The sequence below is a fragment of the Sorex araneus genome, chromosome 10 (genome assembly GCF_027595985.1).
Source record: "Sorex araneus isolate mSorAra2 chromosome 10, mSorAra2.pri, whole genome shotgun sequence".
Taxonomy (NCBI): domain Eukaryota; kingdom Metazoa; phylum Chordata; class Mammalia; order Eulipotyphla; family Soricidae; genus Sorex; species Sorex araneus.
Window position 1 is genome coordinate 6,426,222 of NC_073311.1, and position 20,029 is coordinate 6,446,250.

Sequence of the window (20,029 nt, forward strand, 5' to 3'; positions counted from 1 at the left end):
TACTATACCAAATTGGGTATATTAATATTGACCGAATATATATCTAAGTAGTGAGCTAATATATCATATTGTGTATATTAATATTTACTGAATATATATTTAAGTTTTGAGCATAAAAATAAAATATTTTTCTTTGAATTATATTTTTATGGTCTATGTCATAATGAATGCACTTTAGAAGACCACAGTCCATATCAGAAAAGTCAATTTATTATTTTTAGTTTATTCCAAAAATTCTCACCTCAGCATCAAAAGACCTCTCCACCAAAGTTGAGTCAGCCACCAACTGGATATCAAACGGAGCACAAGACTTTGGAATCTGAGGCTTGCTAATTAAAATTAGCAATAGATTAAAAAGCGTTCCCCTGAAAAATATACATGAAAGGCAACTCATGAATAATTTTTTTAAATTGATGAAGATAAGTTTGCAGACACCTAATATAATTACCCTTAGAAGTACAAAGCATTGAAGAGCATTTTAACTGAATTTCTTTGCATTCTTACACATGCAGATACATATATAGACAGGACATTGAAACAAAAATAGAACATTTTAGTCTTTTAACTTAGAGCAACAAGGCTCTAAAAGTTCATACAGTTTGGAAAACTTAGAGAAGTTGGGTTTAAGGAAGATTAGGGGCGGGAGGTGTTCATTATAGCAGTAGTTTCCAATGGTCTCTATATGGTTTACTAATTCCAGGTAATATTATAGGACTTCTCAGAGCCCTTCATTGCTAACGTGCACCATGTACTCGGGGATAAAGAAACACCATGCAGGGGCTGGAGCGATAGCACAGCGGTTAGGGCGTTTGCCTTGCACGCGGCCGACCCGGGTTCGATCCCTAGCATCCCATATGGTCCCCTGAGCACCACCAGGAGTAACTCCTGAGTGCAAAGCCAGGAGTAACCCCTGTGCATCGCCGGGTGAGACCCAAAAAGCAAAAAAAAAAAAGGAAAAAAGAAACACCATGCAGTATTTTAAAACACTATCAGAACATAAAAATGTTCATGTTTAGAACCCTTTTAAAAAGAAGTATTTTAGGCCAGGAACATAGCTTAACAGTAGAGTTAAGCAATCCCTTGCGTGTATGAGGCTCTGGGTTTGATCCTTGATCACACACACACAAGCAAACCAAGCATTTCAGCAATGTTCTATTCTCTAAAGACTGTAACTCTTAGTTAATAAAAATAGTAACAATTTCCAAGTTTTTTGCTTTCAAACGAAGTGTACCAGGTACCAGAGAAATAGCTCAATAGTCTAAGAACGTATGTTGCATGCAGGAGACCTGGGTTTGATCCCACAGGTCTCATGGCACCCATAGCACCACCAGGAAAAATAAAATACAATTTAAAATACACATTCTGAGGAGGTGGGTCAGTGAGGAAAATCGTGTCAGTACACTTTCAAAAAAACAGGGTTTTTTGAAAATGTCCTGTAGTACATTTGCTGATGTTTTGTTCATGTTACTGTAAAATGTTCAATATTATTTTTATGACACCCTCCCAAAATCGACAAAACACTGCACTTAGAAGCTGTTTCTGATATTGAATTTAAATTGACATTTCACTTGCTGTTATATTTAATTATAGTCCTTTATTCTCAGCAGTAGCTTTTCAAAGTACATCCAAGACTAAGGTAAGGAACTCTTCAATTCTGGGTCACTTATTGTGATAATATATGAATTCAACCATAACTGCTAAAATATGAAAGACTTATAGGACACTCCAAGGGGAATATAAGGAAGTGGGATGAACTAATAAAATTTCCACTTATGGAAAAAAATAGAGGAAAATTCTTAAAAGCATTATATTTAAATGTTTTTAAATTTGCTGAAATGGAATCTACCCCTTCTGCAAACTCAATTTAAAATCTACTGGGTCAATAATAGTGGAGATTTTCTTCTAAATGTTAGTTTTGTCCTGAAAACAAAGATTAATATAGAATTGACATCACAAGCTCAAAAATGGTGTCAACAGTGTGATACTTTCACTGTTTGGATTATTATTTATTTCCAGTGACCACATTGTGAAAGTATTACAATATTGTTCAAAATACAGAACTTAGCTGAAGTTACCAAAAGGAGAGAAGAGTACAGATATGCCCAGTGACTATGGTGGAGGGATAATGGCATTTGTGGGGGGTGAATGTAGTATAATAGCGTTTTAAATGGGTGTGAAATTATATCCTTCAAACATATCCTGTCTTGTAAACCAATGTTACTTTAATAAAACAAATAAAAACTTGAAGGAGAGGACCAGAGCTATAGTACAGTGGGCAGGGCGCTTGCCTTGCACACAGCCAACCTGGATTTGATTCCTGGCACCACATATTGTTCCTTGAGCCCACCCACAAGTTGCCTGAAATCAGATTGAGAGTAAACAATGAGCTGCATTAGGTGTTGTTCCACCCCTTAAATAAGAAAGACTTGAAGGAGAAAGTCTTATGAATCAAAAGCTTCTATTATATATAGTGAGAGAGATTTAAGTATCTATATCTATCTATCTATCTATCTATCTATATCTATCTATCTATCTATCTATCATCATCATCATCATAATTCAGTCTAGCCAGAACAAGTGAATATATAGATATAGATATAGATATAGATATAGGTATCACTGTCACTGTCATCCCGTTGCTCATCAATTTGCTCGAGTGGGCACCAGTAATGTCTCCATTGGGAGACTTGTTGTTACTGTTTTTGGCATATCAAATATGCCATGGGTAGCTTGCCAGGCTCTGCCATGCAGACAAGATACTCTCAGTAGCTTGCCAGGCTCTCCAAGAGGGGTGGAGGAATTGAATCCAAGTCAGCCGCTTGCAAGGCAAACGCCCTACCTGCTGCGCTATCGCTCCAGCCCACAGATATAGGTATAGATATAGATATATAATCTATATTATATATTTGGTCTAGCTAGGAAAAATGAATCTATCGGGCTATCACCCTGTTAATTACATTATGTTTGATGAGAAAGGTAAGGGACTTTCTAACTATAATGAAGTTCTCTGATTTTCTGACTTGAGTGGGTGGGTGTTGGGGAGTTTGACTATCCTGGACTATTACGTGAGGGAGACGTAATTTGGGCCTTAAGCTTTAGAGCATCCTTAGCACAGCAGTTTACCCTCTAGGTTAATAGGTTCCCCAGAGTCATCCACTCCAAGGCCACACAGTGTATGTGTGGCTACTCCTGCCTCTCAATGTAATTTTTTTGGTTGTGAGTATATAAAGATATTATGGAAGGTTCTATTGCACCTCCTGGATTTTACTGATCAGTGTTTGATATGTTTGATATGTCATTGGTCTTTTCCAGATTCACCTGATTATGACAAAAGATTAAGTTGAGAAAAAAATGTGTGTGACTTTAATCATCTAGAAGACAAACAGGACTCAGTATGTGCTGATTAATTTTCCACAGAAGGAAGTGAAAAGACAACAGAATTTAATATATTTATAAAAAGACTGAACAGAGAAGTGAGCTTTAGTCGCTTTGGATGGACTGAAGTGCCAACTACCCTCTCAGTGAAGTAGTCAGTAGACTGTAACTACAATTCCAGTGTCTTCTAAAGGACTTACTTCTTAGCTGCTAATGTGTGCAGGCGTGAAGACTCAGTTTCTGTCTCTCTGAACATCAGTCCCAGAGTCTGTATGATTTCAATACATGCCCTAGAACACAAGGAGAAAAGTTCAAGAGAGCACAAAATGATATGAGTTCAATTCAATTCCAAATTTTAGAACTTCAGGAAGCGTTGATTGAATTGCACTCCTATACTCAGGAAGAAAAAATATATTAAAAAAAGACATTTTGTACATCAAATTGCCAACCATGGATGAGAACTCAGAAATACTGGTTGAGTGAAGAATCCTGGCCAGCAGGCCATGCAACACCGGAGAATGCTCCCGCCCCAAAACCGAGCCAATAACACCAGGGTGCCCCAGAAGGAGGAGGTGCAGACTCCACGCCTTCTCCAGATGGAATTCCTGTGATGTTTCTTCTACAAACATGGCTCCGGTATGTGGGCACCAGGACTACTTCTCCGAACTTACGCGGCCACGCAACCTTTCTTGATAAACAAAGTGGGCAATGGAAAATAGATGATCTAGCATATGCCCTCTGAAGGCAGGCTTGAATGGTGGTGTTGAATATCCAAGCAAAATATAATGTCCCAAACTACAGAGTCCCAGAGGCACACAACCAAGTTCAGAAACCAGTGGCCTCTTGCAGAAATGCCTCTAGACTGTGAACCAAGCTATAGCCCCGTGCTGCCCCAGGAAGGGAAAGGTTTTTGTCCCTCCGCCTTTCCTTTTAGCGGCAGTGGCATGGCGACCGCCATCTTTCAGAGCCCATTGGACAGAGGTACGAGTTTGCAGTGACAGGGCATGTGGGAAATCTCGGGATGGGGTGGCAGTACCAGCACTGCTCCCCACTCAGACGAGACCCCGAGCGGCCACCCACAAGTGGCTCCTCCGCTCCTGAACACCCATGATTCTAGAGGCACACAAACCACTTTTAGAACCCAACAGCTTCTGGCAGAAATCACTCTGGACTTAATTACTAAAATGCCAGAAATCCAAAATCATATATTCTTCATTACCAGCAATAAAAAACAAATTATCAAATGATGCCTTTTCTGCAGGTCTGATTGTTGGAGAAAAATTCCAAATAATAGTTGTGACTTTTCTGTCCAAACATTGAATGTAATCAAAGTAGAGAATAAAGTGAAAATCATCTGCCACACAGGCAGGGTGGGGGGTGGGGGGTATACTGGGATTCGTGGTGGTGGAACATGTACATTGGTGAAGGGATGGGTGCTTGATCATTGTATGACTGAGACTCAAACCTGAAAGCTTTGTAACTGTTCTCACGGTGATTCAATAAAAAAAATTTTTTTGTTTTTTTGTTTTTGCTTTTTTGGGTCACACCCGGCGATGCACAGGGGTTATTCCTGGCTTTGCACTCAGGAATCACCCCTGGCGTTGCTCAGGGGACCATATGGGATGCTGGGAATCGAACCCGGGTTGGCCTCGTGCAAGGCAAACGCCCTACCCGCTGTGCTATCACTCCAGCCCCCCCCCCAAAATTTTTTAATTAAAAAAAATAAATACTAGTTGAATAAACTAAAAGTTTGAAGTCAGGATGAGAAGTCATTTTCCTATGTTCTTTCTACTTAATTTTTTGCCATAGTTTTTACAATAATTATGCTCAATTTTATTTTTTAACATTTAGTAATTATAATTTTTTAATTGATAATAATTGGCTCAAAACTTCAAAAGTCAAAGAGCTCAAAGGTCTGGAGCATATAACTTTAACTTGCATGCTAGAGCCCCTGATTTGATTCCCAGCACCACCCAGTCTCACGTGAAATACTGGGAGTGACCCCTGGGCTACAAGCCAGCAGGTGACCCCCAAGAACTAACAGGTATGGCCCAAAAATCAAATAAATATATTCAAAGGCATAAAAGAAAAAAAAATACAATGAAAGGTGTCCTTAGTCCAGACACTATTCCTTCTCCTTTTAAAAAGGACAAATAATATTACTAAGTTCCTAAGTATTTGCTCTTTAAATTTTAGAACAAATGGTTGACTTTAAAAAAAAATCCATTTGAGAGTCAGGAAGTAGCACGAAGGACTGGAGCACGTGCTTTATACCTGGGTTTGATCTCAGCACTTTGTGGTTTCCCCAACCATGGCCAGGAGTGACCCCCCAATGTAAATTCCCCAGAGAACCACAGCTGTGGCCCCAAACCACACACACACACACACACACACACACACACACACACACGAAGCAAAATTTATGATACCATTAATCATTCATACAGTATATATTTCCCCAGTGTCATCCATTGTTCTTTAAGACTCTAGGGGGAAAAAATACCTTTGCGGGTTAGTACTTACACCAGTTCATCAGCTCTTTGGCTTTTGTTCTGAAGTGTATTCTTATCCTTAGACTCTGGCAAATACTCTTGAAGTTTGTTCACCAGGAAGTAGAAAAGGTCACTGGTCTATGAAAGCAAGCAAAAAAGAAGGTGTTGGTAATTATAGTATCGGTTGGTTGAACACTATCCTGACATAATAAAAATAGAAAAGATGATTTGTCCTCTGGAGATAAAATAAATTACAATCCTCATGAATACTAGCACAACCTGTATTGAAAGCAGAGCTTAAGTTACAACCAAGATATTCCTGCCCAGGAGAAGTCTACAGGGAGTTGTGGAGAGCTTCCTTCTGACCCCAGCCTGCCCATTCGTGTCCCAGAGCCTCCAGAAGCATCTCTGTAGTGTCAGGGGTCAGTCACCTTGGAACAAAAGGTAAACTGGAGCCACCTCTAAGTCTTTCCAAAGCAATTCGAGCTTTATGTGGAGAAGATGAAATAATGGCTAGAGATCCTCTCACTTGGAAATGTTTCCTAATATGAAAACAATGTCACAGCCCTCACATAGTCCAGGAAGAGGCAGAATAGCACTAACACTTCTGTTAGACACTGGTCACTCAAATAGTCATTTTTGCCAAAATAAACTCTGACTTAAGTGGGGAGAAACTGGGGTGGGAGAGATAATTCAGAGGATCAGTCACTTGCCTGGATTTGCCATGACTCTGATTTGATTTCAGCACCACACAGAGTTCCCTGGGCACTGCCAGGAGTGATTTCTAACCACAGAGCCAAGAGTAAGCTCTGAGCACCTCTGGGTAGGACCCAAAACAAAAGAAAAAAAATAATAAAAAGAGTGGTGGAAACTACTTTGGGTTTGCCTTTTTCCCCGCCTTAGTCCATACGCACTGGTGCTTGGGGATTATTACCAGCTGTATCGGGGGGACCGTGCACTGCTGAGGGTCAAGCCTGGGACTTCCACATGCAAAGCATGGGCTCTAGCCCCTCAGTCATCTCTGCAACCTGTGAACCATTTTGAGTATGTCGCTAGCCAGGCTCATGAGATGATGTGGCATGAAAAAAGCACTGGCCCATGAAATCAGGTAAGTTAGTAATTGATGAGAACATAATGCAATTGCTTCTCTTTTCCACTCCTCTGTTGTTTTCTTCCCAGGGCTTAAAAAAACACACCCAGGATTCACACTATCCAAAAATAGAATGTTCCATTTAGTTTAATTTGATAAATTGGCTTTTTGGATCTGGAATTACTTTTTATCATTTCTACAAAGTTCTTAGCATTCCCAGACTATAAAAATAACCTACTGGGGAGATAGTACAGGCAGCTGACCCAGATTCAATCCCCAGCTTTGTATAAGGTCTCCAAAGTACTGCCAGCACTGATCCCTGAGCCCAGAGCCAGGAACACAGTCGGATGTGCCCCCCCCCACCCCCAGAATAGAAAATAATAGGTTTTGGCAAGAACACAGAAAACTGAAATTTTTATGCACTGCTCGTAGTCAGATCAAAGGATAGAGTTGCTGTGGAAATTACTATGGTGGTTCCTCAAAAAGTTAAAAAGAGATTTACCAGGAATACTACGCAGCTGTTAGGGAAGATTAAGTCTTGAAATTTGCTTATACGTGGATGGTCATGGAGAGTATCATGCTAAATGAAATGAGTCAGAAAGAGAGGGACAGACATAGAATGACTGCACTCATTTGTGGAATATAAAATAACATGAGACTAGCACTCAAGGACAGTAGAGACAAGGGCCAAGAAGATTGCTCCATGGTTGGAAGCCTGCCTTATGAGCTGGGGAAGAAGGCAGCTGGATTAGAGAAGGGATCACTAAGTCAATGATGGTTGGAGGGATTGCTCGGGGTGGGAGATGTGTGCTGAAAGTAGATAAAGGACCAAACATGATGGCCTCTTAGTATCTATGTTGCAAACCATAATACCTGAAAGTAGAGAGTAAGAAGGAAATTGTCTGCCACAGAGGCAGAGGGTGGGGTGGGGTTGGCATGGTGGGAGGGATACTGGGGACATTGGTAGTTGAAAATGTACACTGGTGGAGGGATGGGTATTCAATTGTTGTATGACTGAAACTCAGTTATGAAAGCTTTTTAACTGTATCTCATGGTGATTCAATTAAAAAATTAAAAAATCAACAACAAAAAAAGAGATTTGCCATAAAAGAGATTTACCATAAAATTCCACTTTGTATATATAATCAGAATAACTGAAATCAGGATGTCCCCGAGACATCTGTACCCACATGTTCAGAGAATTGTTATTGGTAACAGTCAAACCAGAAGCAACACAAGTGTTTATCAGCTGATGACTGGAAAAGCAAAATGTATATACAATATACATGAGGCATACTCACAATGGGAAATTATTCAGTCTTCAAAATAAGGAATGTGTTATAAAATATCCAAATATTTTATTTTAAGACTTAATGGAGAAAGTCAGAGGAAGAAGCTAGAGAGAAATTGTAACTGGTAAAGTGTTGGCCTTACAAGCATCTGACTTGGGTTAGATACCTGGTGCCCCACATGTCTCCCCCAAAGCACTTCCAGGAGTGATACCTGAGCTCACAGCCAGGAACAAGTCCTGAGCACTGTGAGATGTGATTCAAAAACCAAAAGAAAAGAAAAATATGTTTTAAAACTGTAGTAAAAAGATTGTCTAAAACACTAACTTTTGGTGGTAGGAATGTTAATCATGCTTACATTTCTAATAGCCATTACCTGTGTTTGATATAGAACAAGGAGATATGTATGTGTACATAGAAATACATATATATATATATTGAATTGTAAAAGAGAAAGTGCTGTAATAATTGGATGTCTGCATTGTATAATATAATACCCACTGTCGTATGTAGCTACTAACATTGAAATCAATGAGGACCAATATACTTCCCTCTGGGGCTGGAGCAATAGCACAGCAGGTAAGGAGTTTGCCTTGCACGCAGCCAACCCAGGGTTGATTCCCAGCATCCCATATGATCCCCTGAGCACCGCCAGGGGTGATTCCTGAGTGCAGAGCCAGGAGTAACCCCTGTGCATTTCTGGGTGTGACCCAAAAAAAAAAATACTTCCCTCTGTCTTCTTAGATCTGGGTGCCTGCACTCCTCAACTCTGGGAAATTTTTAACTTTGATATCTTTAACTAGTGGTTCTTCATTGAACTTTCCTTCCTGTTCTTCAGATACTTCAATGATTCTTGCATTCTTCCTTTTGATTTCATCCCACAGTTCTCTGATATGTTGCTCATCTCCTTTCAAATTTTTTCCATCTTCTATTGTTTTCCAGAGGTTCCCTGCATCTCACCTTGGAACTCCTTGACCTTTTCCTCACTTGTTATTTTGCTGCTCAGACACCGTCGTGTGTGTGTGTGTGTGTGTGTGTGTGTGTTTATATCACTACCATACTCTTCATTTCCACTCTAAAATTTTCTTGTGCTTTGCTGAATACCTGTGCCATTGTTTCTTTGAGCTCATTAGACATTCTCAACATGGTGTCATTAAATTACTCTCTGAGAGCTCACAGACCTGGTTGATACTCGTAGAGCCTTACATGTTCTTATTTTCACTCATAAAGATTGGTGGGGTTCTAGGTGTCCTTCCCATTTCATTTCCTGTGTTCCTTCTGTGCTGTGGTGAAATACTTCCTTAATCACTCTGCACTACAGAACCCATGTCTAGAAGGATTTCAAAGGAAGAGTTCCGAGTTCCCAGCACATATTATGCGTGGGCTTTCTAGCCATATAAATAAAACCTTGATAACTTGAAAAAAAAATCAGTAACCACATAAAGAACTTAATAGCCATCTGTGGCAGGGAGCTACTTTATTAAAGAGCATAGATTACAATACATCAAGGAATTTTCTGTGTCACAGAACTGCCACAAAAGATCAAAAGTAAAGGGCATCAAAGCTCCCACTGAGGATCTCACACCTGACCTGTGCCCTGAAGAACAGGTGGACTTTCACAGGAGGGAGTGAAAATGGAAAATGGAACAGGAAAAGGGAAAGAGGGCCCTAGAGGAAGCAACCTGGAGGGAAAGTCATGGAGGGGCTGGAAAGGACAGGGGTTCAAGTCATCCCACATGGCTCAAGCTTTTAGAGAGAAGACGGGAGCCATGGCCTGGTAGGTCGGTCGAGGGGGCTGGGCTTAATTCCTTTTCTTGACAGTCTTCTATCTCTCCATGGTAAGAGCACTGGCAACTAGCCTCTTTTAAAACAGAAATTGCTTAACGGGTCCCAGACCAGCACCTGGTATTCTACATCCTTCTTCCTAGGACACACCTTATATAGCACCTCTTTTCTCCTGAGTTTTCCTCAGTCATCTACTCTAAACCCAACCCTACATCCAGTATGTCTAGGTGAGCTTCTCCGCACACTCCTCCCCCTGGCTCTCCCTTTCCTCTTGACTGGGCCCCTTTCTCTCCTTGCCACGTCCCCAGCTACGCATTTCACAAAGACCCAGTTTTTAAATCCTAAATGAGCCTATCGTGCTAGTACCCAAAGTTGGGGCAGGCATCTGGGTATAATGTTAGTCATTTTGATGTCAGCACCATGTTATCCATAATCTTCTGAAGTTGGAGAGTCAAAACATGGATGGTGGGCCAGGAAGATTACAGGAGGCAAATTTTGAATGTATCCAACCTGGGCTCTATCCTTAGCACCACACAGGGTCCCCATCCCCTGAACACTGCCTGGGGTCATTCTTAAATACAAAGTCAGGAATAGGCCCTGAGCATGGCTGGTATGCCCTACTGGGGTGCAGGGGGTCGCGAGGGGAGGGGAGGAAGGATGGTGTATTGCTAAAAGGGTCTGTCCAGGACTAAATGTGAAATTACGCCATGCAACATCATCCTTATCTATCGTGATGGGTATAGTACTCTCTTTGGCTCATCTGCCCTCTAATTAGAGGGATTAACCATCCTGATTTTCTTGGTTCTGACATAAGCACTGAAAGTTCTATTTCCTGGGAACTTCCTCAGACCCAGGTGAAACAGAACAGCAGGTCAGGATAATCTGGGCAAACTAGAAAGCTGGTTACCCCACGTCAGAAGCACTGAGAGTCTGGAAAGGGGCCAGGGTGGCCAACTGCCGCTGTGTACAAGGCAACTGCCTGACAAAAAGGTGGCAAATATGTAGGAGACAGCTGGCCAGAATCAGGCCACAGCGGATAGCCATCAACAGGCACTCAGGCTCATGCCCCTCCTGGGACCCATTAGCATCACACCAGCACTCACCTGGGCTGCTCAGTAACTCACTTACAAGGTACTTCACCTTCACTTAAAGCCTTAGAAAGGGGCAACTTTCTGAAAGAGCACTATACCCCCCAGGAGTCACATCTGAAAAATTAACAGGGGCCAAAAGATGGCTCAGCGGGCTGAGCACCTGCTTCGCATGCGGGAAGCCCACGTTCAACCCCCAGTGACGCACGGTTCCCTGAGAACCACCGGGACTTACCCCCAGGCGAAGGGCTTGGAGTAGCCCCTGAGCACCCCTAATGTGACCCAAAAACAAACCAAGAAAAATAGTCCTACACTCAAAAGTAATTTTTATTACATTTTTATTGCAGGGAACTCTACATAATAAAACTTCTTGAAGCCTACTTGCTCCTTTGACTGTCTGTGCACTCATTCTTAGATGCCAGAAAAACTTCTGGCATCTGATTTTCTCTTCTTTGACTATACCCATGTGAGCTATCTTTAGCCAACACTGTCTCTTTTTTTCCTTTTCCCTAAACACACACACACACACACACACACACACACACACAGTTGATTACATAACATTTCAACTGATCATGCATATTGCATTTTTTCATTGATATTCAATTTTTAATATTTATTAGTTAATTTATTGTTTGGGGGCCATGCCCTACAATGCTCAGGAATCTCTCCTGGCTCTGCACTCAGGAATCACTCCTGGTGGTGCTCAGGGGATCATATGGGATGCCGGGGATCGAACCTAGGTCAGCTGTATGCAAGGCAAACACCATCCCTGCTATTCTATCACTTTGGCCTGTCATCAATATTTAAAAACACAGCATCAGAGTATAAGGCAATATTCATGTATATTTTACTTTATGCTTGAAATGCTGCATTTCATAAATAAACACATTTATAGATTGAAAACAAAATACCTACTTTCCAGAAAAGCCTTTTGAGAATGAAGTTTTTCTGGGCTGCAACTTTAAGTTCTGTAATTAAACAAAGTATCTTCCTCAATGTATTGTCCTTAAGAAAAAGCTCAGATTTAAGTTGACTGAAGTGCTTGATTTTCTCCTCAGATCTATAGAAACACAAGAAAAAATTCCATGTAATAAATTAGAAGGAACTACAATGATTATTGGCAGCTTTGTAACACTCTGCTACTGATGGATCTTTAATATTGTTCTGTGCTTCTAGCTTTCTTATTCTCCAATTATGGAACATCAGTTGTTTTGCCCAAATTAAACTCCTTGTCATTATCCCAATATTCTCAAGCTCATTCTCCCCCACTCAGATTACCCACAGCATGACTGCTCTGTCTTTGTAAATATCTTCACCTTTCACAATCTTGCTCAGTCTATTCGCATACCACTTACCATAATGCATGACCTATTGCTCTGTCATTTGCTTAATAATTTTCATTAAATAAAAAAACCTTTATTTTATGTTGTTTAGATTTTTATTTGGTTGGTTTTGGGGCCACACCTGACTGTGCTCAACTTAACTCCTGGCTCTGTGCTCAGGGATCACTCCTGACAGTGCTTGTGGGAGCATATGTGATGCCAAGGATCAAATCAGGGTCATCGCTTGTAAGGCAAACACTTTAACCCTTATACTATTTCTCCAGCCCCTTTACTTTTGTTTGGGGGCCACATCTGGCCTTGCTCCAGCGCTACTCTCAGCTTTGTGCTGGGAGGCAGGGGGAGTCACTTTAGGCGGGACTCAGGTTACTAGGCTGCAGCATACAAAACATGTACTCACTCCAGAGCTTTCCCTTCAGCCCCAGCTAGTATTTTTTAAAAGGAAAAAGCTTTATTGACAAATAAAGTTTTGTGGGGCTGGAAAGATAGTACAGCAGGAAAGGTGCTTGCCTTGCATACGCCGAACCTGGGTTCAATCACCAGCATCCCATATAGTCCCCCAAGCACTGCCAGGAGTAATTTTGAGTCAGCCCCTCTAGTAACCCTTGAGCATCACAAGGAGAGAGAGAGAGAGAGAGAGAGAGAGAGACAGAGAGAGAGAGAAAGAGAATGAGAGAGGGAAGGAAGGAAGGAAGGAAGGAAGGAAGGAAGGAAGGAAGGAAGGAAGGAAGGAAGGAAGGAAGGAAGGAAGGAAGGAAGGAAGGAAGGAAGGAAGAAGGAAGGAAGGAAGGAAGGAAGGAAGGAAGGAAGGAAGGACCTAGCTTTGCATAGCATTTGCTCAGCCTTTGAGTTGTCAATCTCAAAAGAGAAACAAACCCATTTGGGCAGGGTAGAGGGGGACCCACACCTGGCAGCACTCAGGAACTATTCCTGGTTCTGCAGAAAGCCCCCCAAATTCTAAGCAAATGCTTCACCTTCCAAGCTTGGATGCAGCTGCTCTGACAAGAAGGCGGAGGAGCGTGCTGGAGAGCCGCCGCCCTGGCACCTTCCTGAAGGGTCCTCCCTCAGGAGGTCAGGCTGGCTGGGAACGGCGGTCTGTTTCCACCACAGAATTCAGAGATCTTTCATGCCACAGCACAGGCACGTCTCCCCCACCTTTAACCCATGCATGTGTTTTCCATGCATCAGGAAAAGCTGCTCAAGCCACAGGAGCTTTCCCAAAGTCCAGCAACAAATGAAGCAGGCGCCTCTCCCAGGCACCCTCCCCACACCCCTCAGAGCTCACTCATCCCGCCCCAACCCCTGGGGCGGGTCGGGATACTTGTCCCGGCCCTGCCACTCATTTTCAGCAAGCTGAAAAACATGGTTGTTTCTGTCTCCACTGTGCCGGGCAAGAGCGGCTTGCTCTTCCCTGACGCTGGCGAGTGCCCAGGGCCAGGGACAGGCTCCTTCCTTTCCACTGAGGGGCCTGGGCGGGACTCGCAATGGAACCCACAGGGGCCTAAGCAGACAGTGATGCAGGGGGACTGGGTGCGAGGGCGCACAGGAGCGGCGTTTCCCACCCCATGGAGTCCACGGAAACACCTGAGAGCCTTCAAGAATAATTCTACTTCAAGTTAGAGATTCCACCTCCCAGTAAAATTAGTCCTACTTCCTACACTATAGGCCTGGCTGGCGCCATTTAGCCAAACACAACTGCAAGGAAATTTTGGATCTTGACCGATTATCTCCCCCTTTATTCAAAAATAAATAACTAAACTAAGATGTTCTCTGCTAGCCCATCAATAAGTCTATTTTTATACACACAAAAAAAGGATTTTTAAGAAAAATTTTCTCTGGCCAGAGAGATCATAAAGGAGCCCTGTCCAATTTGCATCCCACCTATGTTCCCTGAGCACCACCAAGGTCGCTTCTGAGCAGAGAGGCTAAATTAGCCCCTACACACCAGAGGGGCCCCCAAACAAAACCTTCTCTAGCGGAGACACAGGAGAAGTGATTACTAAGAATCCAGTGCCGGTGGGGCCGAGGGATTGCTCGTGGGCTCGAGAGCGTGATGCTCTGCGTGCAGGAGGCCAGGGTCCAAGTCCTGGCATCACCAGGAGCAGCCCTCCAAACAATAATCTGGACGTTTCCCCTGAGCATTCAACCGCTGAGCATTGTGGAAAGAGAGAGAGATAAAGAGAGAGAAAACATAAAAATGGAATTCAGTAGCACAAAAGCATGTTGATGATGGAGGCAGGGTCAGCCTGGCAGATAAAAATATGAGATATACCCCGACTCAACTGGGTGACTGCCAAAGCCAAGTTCCTAGACTGTGCCTCAGTTTCCTCATCTGTAAAATGAAAATAATGATAGTACTTCTCCAACTGTGCGATTTTTATTATTTTATTCTATTTTTTACTTTTGGGCTCTACCTAGCAGTGCTCAGTGCTTATTCCTGGCTCTGTGCTCAAGGATCTCCCCTGAGACTCAGGGAGCATTTGTGATGCAAGGGATGGAACCCAGGTTGGCCGCATGCAAGGCAAGTGCCTTATCCAGTGTACTATCGTTCTAGCCCCTAAAAATTTGAAAATTCTTACTCGGGGGCTTAAGGCTGAGGCTCAGCATGAAGAGCACCATCCCTGCCTGTATGAGGTCCTAGGTTTGAGTGGCTTGAGTCCCAGCCCTGCAGGCTCCCACCCTCAGCACCACGTGGGCGGCACTCATGGCCTGCCTGAGCACCACTCCTTGTGGCTCCCACACAGTCAAAACAAAGGATGAAACTGACCCTTAACTTTTTTACATGGCCCCCAATATATATCACTCTGGGAGACACTAACAGTGCTGGGCTAGAGAGATAGAACAGGAGTTAAAGCACTAGCTTGCACTCAGCCAGCCCTGGTTTGACCCAAATACTACATACAGTTCTGGAGCACCGACAGGAGTGAACCCTCAGTGCAGAGCCAGATGTAAGCCCTGAGCACCAACAGATGTGGCCCCAAAACAAACAAAAAGTTGACAGCATCAACAATGAGTTCAGTGAGTGCTTTCAGGGTGCAAAGTACTGTGATAAGAAAGAAAAATACTCATATTTAAAAAAGCATTCTCTTTGTCTTCTGGGGTTTCACAGCCTACTTGCTGGGATAGAAAATCACATCAGAAGAAACTACTTCAATATAAGGCTGACTTCCTCGGCCCAGATAAATTCGGAGCTGCTGAGAGTGAAACGGACCCTCTGCGCCTAAAGACTTTGATTCCAGAGACTTCTTACAGCAATGCACTGGGACTGTGAGCTGGGCTATGCAATTTCTGGCAGAATTTTCCCTGGACTTTATACAGATATCCAAAACCGTGCGGACACAGCAGCATCCTTGCGACTTAACATCTATAATTGTCAGCAATGTGAAACAGTTCCTTTTTAACAGGTCTGACTTGGGGGGGAAACTCCAAATAATAACAATGAGTTTTTGTTGAAATACTGAAGGTTATTAAAGTAGCAGCCACTTTTCTGGACTGTGAACTAAGCAACAGCCCCACGCCGGCCGAGAAGAGGAAATATCCCTCTTTTCCGGTTGTTTCCCATTTTCAGGGAGAAACTCGGCATGGCGTCCACCATACTATGAGGTGCGGGAAGGGGGATGGGGGGGAAAGGAAAAGGAAAAAGGAAATAAAAGAGTTATTTACTTGGAGAAGTGGGGCTACATATCTCTTCATTCTCAGCAATGGAAAAGTAATTATCAAATGCTTCCTTGGCAGTAGGGCTGTCTTTCTTGGGGGGAAACTCCAACAACAATAGTGAGTTTTGTGTTGAAATATGGAACGTAATCAAGGTAAAGAGAAAATGAAGTGAAATTCATCAGTTATATAGTTGGGGATGGGGGGGGCGGGGGCGGGGGTATACTGGGGTTTTTGGTGGTGGAATATGCGCATTGGTGAAGGGATGGGTGTTTGAATATTGTATAACTGAGACATAAACCTGAGAACTTTGTAACTTTTCACATGGTGATTCAATAAAAATTTACAAAATAAAAAAGTAAAAAAATAAACAAATAAAAATAAAAAATATATATATATATATATATAACGCTAACTTACATTAGAACACAGAGAACTATGAAGTCTGAAATACATACAAACTCCTTAGTCTCACACGGAAGGCCCTTTATGATTTGGCCCCAAACTCCATATTTCCCCATCATTCATTCATCCACTCATTCATTCTATGAATGCTGGTTGATACCAACTGCCCTTAAGGAACCTAGTGCATGAAAGGGTAGAAGAGAATCAGACTGGCCATGGTAACACATACAGGTATGTGCTATGGGATGCGTAAGCACAGGACATTATGGAGAGTCTCATCTTAGTCTTGAGCGGTCAAGAAATGATTCTTTTTTGAGGGCTTATGGCTTTTGGGATCACACTGGTGATGCTCAGGGGTCATTCCTGGCTCTCCTTCTGGCAGTGCTTGGCGGATCATATGGGATGCGGGGGATCAAACCTAGGTTGGCCATGTGCAAGGCAAATGCCCTACCCATTGCATTATTACCCCAGCCCCAAAGAAGTGATTCTTGAAAAAAGGACATAGGTGGGCCGTAGTGATAGTACAGCTGGTAGGGCATTTGCCTTGCATGCAGCCGGGGTTCGATCCCTGATTGGAATCATTGCCAGGAGTGATTCCTGAGTGCAGAGCCAGGAGTAACCCCTAAGCATCACCAAGTGTGACCCCAAAATCACCCCCCACGAAAAGAAAGAAAAAATGGACAGTAAGGTGAAACTTGATGAGTTGAAGTTATTCACAGTGGAAGAGTAGAGAACAGGAGTCCAGAACAGGAGCCATCCCATTAGAGCCTGAGGGAAAGTAAGCAGAAAGCTTCTAAGAACTGTGAGTTCATTTAGGTCAGGGGTTTAGGATCAGGAGTGGGAGAAACACAATAGTTAAGGATAGAAGATGAAAAGTGACATCAGGAAGATCTGTGTAAGGCCTGATAGAGTTTAGAACTTTTCATACAGATAAATGGGAGTCATTCACGGGCTTTAGGGAAGTTACAAAATGAAAAGACCTCTCTGAGAGGCAAAATAGGGGCCAAAGAGAAAAGAGACGTCAGCTGAGTGACTCGGAGTCCAGAACAGAGATCACTGGAACCCGAAACATCCAGACACATTCAAGAAATATCATGAAGGTCAATTGGGACAGAGAATGGACCACTATGACAATGATAGTTGGAAATAATCACTTTGGACAAGGACTGAGTGCTGGAGAGAGTATGAGGAGGAGGAGGAAGAGGAAGACAAAGGAGGGGGCAGAGGTGGAGGAGAAGAAGAAGAAAAGAGGAAGAGGAAAAAAGAAGAAGAAGAAGAAGAAGAAGAAGAAGAAGAAGAAGAAGAAGAAGAAGAAGAAGAAGAAGAAGAAGAAGAAGAAGAAGAAGAAGAAGAAGAAGAAGAAGAAGAAGAAGAAGAAGAGGAGGAGGAGGAGGAGGAGGGGAGGAGGAGGAGTAAGAGGGGAGGGGGAGGAGGGGAGGAGGAGGAGAGGAGGAGGGAGAGGAGGAGGGGGGAGAGAAGGAGGAGGAGGGGAGAAGGAAGTGGAGGAGGAGAAGAAGAAGGAGAGGGAGAGGAGGAGGAGGAGTGCCTGCCATAGAGGCAGGCTGGGGTGGTGGTGTGAGGGAAACTGGGGACATTGGTGATGGGAAATGTACACTGGTGAGGCAACTGGGTTGGAATATTGTATGACTGAAACCCAATCATGAACAATTTTGTAACTGTGTATCTCATGTAATTCAACAACAAATAAATAAAATAAATTTTTAAAAAAGAAATATCATGAGTGGTTGAACTACATGGCTGAATATGTGGGGTGGTGAAGGGGCGAGGAAGGTTCAGGGAGATCTCCCATAGAAGTGATGTCTTGTGGGTAAGTGCTTGCAGATCTGAAAGTTGGGTCAGAGCTGGGCAGTGGAAAAAGGTGATGGGAAGCCACACACGAGCTGAAAGAGGCAGAGAGGAGAGAACAGGCGTATCCAGGCACCTCTGCTGTACCAGTCTGCTTACCTATATGGCTTTTGGCTTCCAAATGCAGAACTGAGCTCACTAGCATTTAAGGGATCTTGTAAAAGAGTAGCTTTCTGAAAGAGGGGGAAAATGGAATTATTAACATTTTGTACACTGAAAATCATTTCCCCCTACTTTTAGTCAACATCCTTTCTCTCTCCTTTAGTCTTTTCCATAGTACATGATTTACTTTATGAAGCTCCTTTCAATGCTCAACTCACATAGAATCTTTTCCTTTTATAGGTTTATTAAAGTTCCATAAAAACAACATTTGTTCATGTTAAGGGAAAATAATCATAAAGAAATGCCTAAAGTAAAAAATAGAAGATAGAAACAGAGAACATATAGGAATTAAGGCACTTGCCTCGCACAAGAGAAACTCCACTTTGTCCAAAGTATCTCCATAGTCCCCCAAACACCACCAGAAGTGATCACTGAGCACAGAGCCAGGAATAAGCTCTGAGCACATTTGGGTGTGGCCCCCAATTCCCCCCCTAAAAAAATTCCCTGTCTCTCCCTACCTTTTCCATCCCACTATTCAAATCTTAGTATTATCAGTGCAGTTTATAGTCTTTCAAGCATCCAAAACCATATTATAACATATACACTATAATCTTTATATAGTGGATGATATAGTCTCATATATTTAAATTATATCATGTATTAATTACAATTTTTACTTAATCTGTGGTAGTTTTTCATGTCTGTACACATTTATTTACTATAGTTTTTGGAATGATTACCTGGACAGTACTTCACTGCACAGATATATAATAATTTTGTTAACTAGTCTCTTATGAATGGGGTTATTTTCTTTCCAGATCTTTAGTGTTACCATTTCCCTTTAATTCTGGGGTATTAAAGAAAATGCACATGCAGTGTTCAGTAGGTTCTCTAAATAAACTTTTGTTTATGTTGAGACTTAACATTCAACTCAGAAGGAATTTCTGAAATATTGCTGATCTCTAACTCCAAACAAGATTGTGCCTGTCTTATATTACACATAATTCCCTATATTTGAGCATGGAAGTGGGTGGGAAGAAGGAGGGAAGGGGTGGAAAGGCTGGGGGTATATGTGTTCTTTTTTTCCCTACTGCTTCTCTCACTGGTCGACTACTTCGATCGACTGATTTAGCACCTCCATGATTGTGCGAGGAACGCCAAGAGAGAGAAGGCCACAAATAGACGCCTGTCTTCAGAAACTCTCAAACTCATTTGCCAACGTGGTTTGGCATGAGCCTCAGGCAATCACAACCTAACGTCCAAGCTTGCAAAGCTGTGCAGAGAAGCGATAAAGAAGACGTTGAACAGAGAAGAGCAGCAGTTTTGGCCTATGCAGCAGAAGCCGGGAAAAGTATTCGCAACGCCCTTCTGTCCTTCACCAACTACAAGACCAAGACGACTGCCCTCCAACGTCCTGCTGGATCTATCACATCTTCCAGAAGGGCAGTAGAAAAGGTTATTCACAACTTCTACTCAGATCTCTTCGATAGCCATGTCCACCTGCCCACATACCAAATTCTGCAGGATGGATATGTCATTC

General features: G+C 42.6%; 1 protein-coding gene across 1 annotated transcript in view; it reads right to left on the reverse strand.

Annotated features, from left to right (window-relative positions):
* The window catches only part of C10H12orf56 (chromosome 10 C12orf56 homolog), an 81,008-nt gene that overhangs the window by 10,759 nt on the left and 50,220 nt on the right, over window positions 1–20,029 (reverse strand). Inside the window, exons 5-9 of the mRNA XM_055118623.1 lie at window positions 18,487–18,560; window positions 12,038–12,182; window positions 5,899–6,005; window positions 3,576–3,665; window positions 242–365 (exon numbers count right to left, since the gene is read on the reverse strand). Of these exons, the coding sequence (XP_054974598.1) occupies window positions 242–365; window positions 3,576–3,665; window positions 5,899–6,005; window positions 12,038–12,182; window positions 18,487–18,560 (540 nt within the window). The remainder of the gene's footprint in view (window positions 1–241; window positions 366–3,575; window positions 3,666–5,898; window positions 6,006–12,037; window positions 12,183–18,486; window positions 18,561–20,029) is intronic.